Raw genomic sequence first — 8,309 nt, 5'->3', positions numbered from 1 at the left:
ACATTGTCAAAGATTGGGAACTGGCATTGGCAGCCTTCTGGCAGATTGACCGAGAAGTAATGGTACAGTAATAAGATTAGTGATGTCCAGTGTCTGTCGTGTGGTATTGGTGTAAGGCTGGGAGGGGGAAGTTAAGTTCAAACATTTCGTAGTGCACATATGATTTAATGTTTATGATATTGCAATATTAATCACATGGACACAATCAAATTTGTACACATATATCACTATTTCTGTACCCAGCACAAATGTAGCCCAAAGCACATTTTACCTGCATGGGTGTTTTCTTTTTTTCAATATTTGTATGGGCATAGCTGACTTGTTTCCTGACCAATGAATGGAAGCTGTCCTGTTATCTCTTTTAAATTCAATGCAAGGGAGACACAGGCAAGTAAATCCAACAAAATCACATTGCATCACCTGCGCTACAACTTGGGACTTGCTCTGAGCTGGCCTATGGTCCGATTTACTTTCAAACATGCCTCTGTACAGTCACCCCCAGTCTGCCAGAAGACTCAGCATGATGTAGCACATTCTTCCAAATTTTCACACCCGATAATCACGATTTACTCTTAACATAGTAAATCAACCAATCTTAAAGGAACACCTATAATGGGACAAGCTTGCTTAATGCTCTTCAAAGTCTCCAACCTCCATCGATGATTTGCTCTGAGCCAGTCACATAAGCCGACTGTGGAAGAGTACACACACGCGCACACACACACACCAGATTAGGAATATACTTCATACAGGGTGTCTCCATTTTTTTTAAATAGTAATTTTGCATATCGTTCGGTTAGACGAGAGGCCATCGACCTTTGACATTTTTGGACTTTTGCAGATTTTGTCAGCATATGGCTCACATGGTTTGAAAGGGGAGTAAAAGAAGCAATTTTCATAAAACAGCTAAATCCTTCACTAAACCGATATGGTGGTGGGAGGTTCAATTTGGATCGTTCGTACAACAGCCTGCTTAGGCAACATAGGATTAGTAATGCTGATGAGGTGATAACAGAGCAAATAGGGCAATCCGGCCAGTCGTGAGTCAGGACAATAGGAACAATCAGTGGAGCCGCAGGGAGTAGTCCTCTGCTCCCCCCAACCTGAGAGCAGGGACCTATCATAGCAGAGTCCGGCACGTCTGGACAGTAGGGATATATATATATATATATATATATATATATATATATATATATATATATATATATATATATATATATATATATATATATATATATATATATATATATATATATATATATATATATATATATAGGGCCTAAACTACCAGTAAGACTTTAGTTTGCTGACGAAGTTTCTTGGATAAGAAGTGAAACGTCCGACACCTTCAAAGAAGTACAGATGACGACTAAAGAAACCTTTTCATCGATGGACCACTCCTGTACGACTGAGAGCTTACACAGACGTATAAACAAGGCTGCAAATATGTAAAGCACCCTCACCTCATCTGAGGCCAGGTAGACACACAAGTATGCAACCTCTTCGGCTGTGCACATCCTGCCCGTTTTCTGCCTAGCCATGAAATCTTTATAAGCCTGTACAAATGGATTGTGCAGTAACACATATCATCATCAGTACATTACGGTAAAATACAGCAAACAAAAAATAAAGTGTCCAGTACCTTTTCTGGGTCAGGTTGAGCTTGGATTCTACCCCTGAGTGATGGAGTGTCAACAGTACCTGAGGAAAAATTAGCTCACAGAGCTTTTAAAAGTACATTTTCTTCCTGATTAATGTCAATAATAATAATAATAATCGCTAGCTAGCCGGCCAGAGCTAATACATAGCAAATAGCTAGCAAATGATAATAATAATACATTTCATTTATAAGCGCCTTTCAAAACTCTCAAGGTCATTTGACAGTCACAGGATCAGTTTTCTGTGGGTGAGCAGCGACAGCCACACGCGCTAGCGTTCACTCAACCCGGAAGTAACTCAAAAAGATAGAAAGCGAGCGATCTAGCTAGCTAATAGATAGCCAGCTAGATAGCTAATAGATAGCATTTTCGTGGACAGTCCTTGAATACGATACGTCAAAAGTGAACATTTGTTCACAAGCTCATAAACAAGAACTGTATTGTTGTTGTTTTTTAAACAATACAGTTCTTATTAAAGTAAATAAACATCACAGTGACGATATGCAAATGTGAAGTATAGCATTAGTGTGAGGACTGGTGGGAAAAGTAACATGTTAGTTCAATTCGCATACACCAATGGACAATTTTTGAGTGTTCAATCAGCCTGCCGTGCATGTTTTTGGAATGTGGGAGGAAACCGTAGGACCCAGAGAAAAAACCACACGGCCCGGGGGAGAAAGTGCAAATTCCGGATAGGGAGGCGAGGCCGCGCCACATAAATATTTCAAAAGATAAATAGCAACCACTTGTGATTATTGTGGGTTGTAGACTGTGAAAGCCTTTTTTATGCATCAAAAATAAAGTCTTGTCAAATGCAAAAACCTCACTATTCTATTACAGTGATACCTCGGTTTTCGACCATAATCCGTTTCAGAAACCTGTTCGAAAACCGATTTCTCAAAAACCGAAACAGCGCTTTCCATTAAAATCAATGTAAAAAATCTTAATCCGTTCAAAGTCTTGAAAACAACTTTTTAACTATTTCATCGCATAAACCGGATAAAAATGTAATAATAGAGCAGGTCATGTGTAAAATTCTATAAAAACAAACTTTTATTTTCACCAATTTTCTTTCTGCCACGGGGCATGTTGGCACCTATCCCAGCTGTCTTTGGGCAAACACAGGGCACACTAACTTTTCAAACCAAATTCTTGAACCAAATATGTCTGCATTTTCGCAAAAATAAAACAACAACAATGTTAATGCATCGGTCACAATGAGGAAGACGTGACATATAAGGACGCGGAGGGTAGTCGAGTGATGCATTCAGATGCACTCAGTTTGGTTGAGAACCAAATTTCAGTTGTATACCGGGGCAGAAAAAAATATGACATTTTTGGTTGAAAACCGAATGGGATGAGAACCGAGACGTTCGAAAACCAAGGTTTGACTGTACTTTCTGCATTATCCGTTTGAATGGTTTTACAACAGCTAAAACTGTTGTACAAGTGCTGTATACTTTGTGAACAAAGATGTATTGTATCGGGAACAGTTTTGTTTTTAATGTATGAAATATTCTTGACTTACCAGGACAAACACAATTGCAACGAACCCCTTGTTCAATGAAATCGGCGGCTATGGATTTGGTGAGGCCAATCACGGCCGCCTTGGACGTGCTGTACACGCACCGGTTCACCACACCTGTGTCAAGGAAACATATGTCACTCGCACACGCAAAGCTTCTATCTGGCATAAGAGGATTGACATGGTCATACAACTAACTGTGCCTTAATGTCTCTTTAAATAAGCTTTTGTTAACACAGGTGGATGAAAACGTTGTTTCACCTTTTATGCTTGATGCGACGGAAGCCATGTTTATGATGTTTCCAGACTTTCTTGCCAACATCTGCAAGGATTACATTTTGAGGCATGATGGAATTAACCCATATAACAACATAGTAAGTGTTAGGATTAGCATTGGTACATTTTGTTGAGTACGATGGAGCGGTTACTAGCCATCATGACAAAGGCTCAGAGAAAACACATCTTATCCGAGTGTACAAAGGTTGACAACTCAATAAATAAGCATATGTTGGTCAATTTACAGCCCCAACGGAACAGGATCAAGTGGATTAGGCATTTAGTGAGGAGATCAAAGGTCACCTTTGGCAAGAAAGCTCTGCACATAAGGTACATGCTCCGGATATTCACATCCATGGTAAAATCCCAGTCGGACTCTTCACAATCCAAGATGGAGCCATGGTGCACAAACCTATTATGATCACACACGCGCACACACACAATAATAAATAATGTCTGCAGTCTCGTCTAAGTGTATAAGAGACAAAACTGTTGCCATTCAAGAAAGAATAATATGACGTACGTACCTACGTTTTATCATTAAAATTACACAACTCTCCAAATTGTGTCTTTGCGTGTTACGCATCTTACTAAACTCCCAATGTGAGAGTATGACCTTTGTTAAGGAGATTTAACAAAGGTTAAAGTAAGGTTAAACCTTGAGATGTAGTGGTTGTCGATATCAAGTGGGAGATGGATAAACAAGTAGTGTAATACAGGATGCTCAGATTTAGGTTACTGTTATTTACTGTATCTGAATTGATTGAAATTGTCCAAAAGTATGAACATAAGTGTGAATAACCGGTTGTCTATACGTGCTGAGGATTGGCCCACAATCAGTCTGAGGCTAAAATCACCTTTCGCCCAAAGTGGGCTTGGATAGGCTGCAGCTGACCACAAATGGTTTATGCTGATAAGCACTATAGAAAACGGACTGATGAACGGGTTACATATTCTCATTAAGAGCCACTTTTTCTCTCACTATTAAATATATTTTCAGATAACGTTGCTCATGTAATTTTTTTGGCGGGAAAGGTTTGCTTGAGGAACTACAAATCAATGTTATTGTCCCTGTAAAAAGTAAAAGTACCCCGCAACATTGAAGAGGACATCTATGTGGTCATGTTCTTTGGCCAGGGCCTCCACCTGGTCTTTCTTAGTCACATCCACAACCTTTGTTCTAATCCCTGCTCAGAAAGGGGAAAAATGCAGGATTAAAAACATCTCTTCAAAGGTGTCTGCAACCGCGAAATGGCAATATAAACAGGATCTAGTCTAGTCTAAACCTCATGAAACTATCGGGTCGAGAATTGCGAGTACACGTCATTGCGACACGGTACGTCACCAGCAGGTGACGATATTGTACAGTTTCTACCTTGAACACTATCGAGTTCCTTGAGCTTCTCTCCATTTATATCGGTCGCAGTGACTTGAGCCCCCTCCTTTGCAAAGGCCTGGCAATAAAAACAAAACAAAACTGACACAAAGGCTGTCATAAATTAAACATATTATACAGTAAAGTCTCGTTATATCGATATCGGATATATCGATAGTCCCGGTTATATCGATACTATTTCTATGCACGCACGGAGAAAATTACATGCAAACAGGGTCGGATATATCGATAGTCCCGGTTATATCGATATTTTTTCGGACTCCCTTGAGTATCGATATAACGAGACTTTACTGTATAAGCACAAAATTCTAACTTGACTGCATGTTTTTTTGCAGGGGAAAGGAAATAGTCTTTCAGTGAACCTGTCTCTGCCTACCTTTAGGGAAGAACATTAAGGCAAAGTGCTGTAGTTATTAAAATTCCAAAACTGGGTTTTCATTATTTTAATTGAATTATTTTGATGATTCTATATTGATTTTTCAAATGTCTAGCATTTTGTTGCTCTTTCTGTAATGCTTTTAATGTGAAAATGTTTGAATGTTCTTGTACATCAGGGGTGTCAAAGTCATTTTTTGCCGCGGGCCACATTGTAGTTATGATTTCCTCTCGACGGCCGTTATGAATTTGGGGAAGCCATTAGAATGTTTAAATCCCTTCAAATATTACACATAGAGCGCACAGCAAATTAATGAATAACTCGTTTTCAAATCTGAAGTCAAGAATGATGACTTTTATTGTGGTTGACATCCAAAAATATGAAATTTTGGCTCAGATTTTAGCAATCATCATGGAATTTAACAAGTTTGATTTGCTTTCGCGGGCCGAAAAAAAATGATGTGGCGGGCCGGATTTGGCCCGCGGGCCTTGACTTTGACACCTGTGTTGTACATGAATTCTACTCCACAAAAAAAATGTGCATAGCCTTGTCACACGCTGCCAATTTCTTTAACTTAATACCCCAACCCTCAATTTAAATTGATTACAACTCAAGTCTGGTGGTTACTGTGTCATCAATTGTGTTGTATCAAACCATCTTTCAAAGACTAACTTGAAATGTTCATCAGACTCCCAACACGACCAAGGTACGTTTTATGATATGCATTTTAAATTATTCGCTCGTCTTTAGATCTTTTTCCCTGCATGAAATATGGCAATACTCTATCTGATCTATTTTTAAGAGGAGTACTGCTTTTTGATCGAAAGGAATTGCCCAATCTTGAGGACATTTTCACACTTGTTTCTTGTGACATGAATGGGCATTTAGTAACATCCTACAGGATCACATATATATCCTCTGAATGACCCTTAAAACACTGCCATCTAAGCAATAAAACGGATGGTATAAACGAAAACTTTTATTGTTGTATGATAATGTCTTTCTGTAATGTTGAGAAACATGTATACCACTCAGGGTTTTGCTTTGGAGCTCAGTCATTTATAAAAAGGGGAAAAAAATGACTGCAACTGCACAGACATTTTATCACACAAAATGGTTTAGTCAATATGCAACATAATGTGACAACATTAATGTTTGTTGCTTGCATAGAGTTGCAATATGAGTCAACTCTAGAAACAGTGTTGACTGGCATACAGCAGCCTATTAAATAATCATTTTGCACTGATAATGTGGAACATATCAGTGGGAAATACTTATTAAATCTCATTACTATTGCAGCAGCACGTCCGATCCCCTGTGCAGCGGCTGACAACACAATCACTTTCCCATCTAAGCGGCCCATGGAGCACTGATTCCAGTTGCTGTATGAAAACAAGAGCACAGAACAACAATTGACAGCAGATCTGTTTTGGTCATAAGACCACCATCTTTCGCTATTAATTTTCTCAAGCTATAAATCAAAAGAGTGGAATCCGCAAAGCCTTCCAAAGTGCTAAGTACAATGTGAGCACTTTCTTTTTTTTGCCTTTTCATAATAGCACCTGTCCAAGAAAAGTGTGATGATGACAAGAGATGAAGACAAGGCTAAAATTACATTAAAAACGGCAAACGATGAATAAGAACCCAATGAGTTATAAGCGCATTAAGGTTTGCTAAAGTTAATGTACTGTAACACCAAATGCAGTAACCCAACTGAGTGTGAGTCAGAACTGACCAAAAACAGGCAGATGGTAAATAGCGCTCCAGTTTTGTAGTGTTCACTTTGTATCGGGCGTTCACGTGCACGGATGAATAACTCACGTGTACTCTGCAGGTACTGTAATTTGTTAAACTTATTATATCATCGAGCAATCACATAAACTTTTTTTCCCCCGAAATGACCCAAATTATGCATGTTAAATTGTAGAGTAATTGCAGAATTGTTTACGCAGTACAAGGGTGTTCGTGGTTTTTTACGTTTGGATATAACTGTATTTAGATGCATTTTTTAATTGAAATCGCTGATACGAAAACGTGGGTCCTTCAACTTTAAAGAACTTAAAGTGCAAAGTACAAATGGAAAGAAAGTCTGTGCTCGACGGCAAAATAATTACATATTGATGCATATTTGGGTATTATTTACACGCAGCTTTCAAAAGCTACCAAATTATTCACACAACACTAACTGAAGGAGAAGGGCATGCGGTAGTTCCACTTGTTCGCAAAGTGACTGTTCATGTGACAGTTCGTAACTTAAAACGAGCACAATGTGAACAAGCAAGCAAGCAAGTACACCTAAATCAACATACGTAGTTCAATGTTGGGAACTAAATTTATGAATTCGGCGATGAAAACTCACCTTGTCTGCAGAATCAGTCGAACAGTTTTCGCAGAGACGCGATGAAAAAGTGAAACTATGCAGCTATTGCCTTTTAACCCGGAAGTACTCGCAGTGTAGCGGAAGTTCGAATGGTTACGTTATTATTATGAAGAGCACGCGTACATGTATGTCTGCGTGTGCGTGCGCGCGTGCAGTGATAGTCAAAAGCGAAAGTTGGTTGGTTTAAAAAGTAGATATTCAGTCAAAAACGGTTCTGTAGACTGTCTTTACATTAGTTAATCTCAGCTTTGGTATTTGCATTTTCCATTGTGTATTTGTGTATGTGGTTGGGAAAACACACGCAACAATCCAATCCTAAAAAGTTTAAAGTTTAAAATGCTCTCTGAAAAAAAGCACTTTAATTGAACACTGCACATCCTGTACACTTATGGCCAACATAATGGACTAAATGCATGAGGGTTCGACTTTGTCCTTGTATATGGCAGCTCTATTAAGATATTTGAACCATTTCTCAGAGGAGAAAAAAACACAGGAAATGCAAAAGCCTTGGGGATTATGCTCGTCATCATCAGCAGCATCATACTCCCCAACCCCTTTCAAGTTAGGAGTGTCAAATCTGACCCGAGCAGGTCAGCCCGATGTAATATTCATGAGCTATTTGCCCTTCATTGTGAGCAGCGCAGCAGCTTGTATTTGAATCAGCGAGAGAAGTCAAGACACCTCGTTATTGTCAGCAT

The 8,309-nt window shown here is 39.0% G+C and overlaps 1 protein-coding gene across 1 annotated transcript; it reads right to left on the bottom strand.

Moving 5' to 3' along the window:
• Positions 1–144: 144 nt before the first annotated feature.
• bdh2 (3-hydroxybutyrate dehydrogenase 2) lies at positions 145–7,705 on the bottom strand. The gene is made up of 10 exons (XM_089005313.1): positions 7,591–7,705; positions 6,523–6,613; positions 4,835–4,913; positions 4,550–4,646; positions 3,763–3,871; positions 3,445–3,505; positions 3,187–3,300; positions 1,643–1,701; positions 1,464–1,556; positions 145–691 (listed from the first exon to the last, which is right to left on the bottom strand). Exons 2-10 carry the CDS (start codon positions 6,592–6,594, stop codon positions 638–640), a joined length of 738 nt encoding a protein of 245 aa, XP_088861439.1. The 5' UTR covers positions 6,595–6,613; positions 7,591–7,705; the 3' UTR covers positions 145–637.
• Between the last annotated feature and the right edge of the window lie 604 nt (positions 7,706–8,309).

Source organism: Hippocampus bargibanti, linkage group LG10 (genome assembly GCF_051943395.1).
Source record: "Hippocampus bargibanti isolate YZ-2025 linkage group LG10, ASM5194339v1, whole genome shotgun sequence".
NCBI classification, from domain to species: Eukaryota; Metazoa; Chordata; class Actinopteri; order Syngnathiformes; family Syngnathidae; genus Hippocampus; species Hippocampus bargibanti.
The sequence above is the reverse complement of the archived record's forward strand: the minus strand, read 5'-3'. Positions and strand labels throughout refer to the sequence as shown.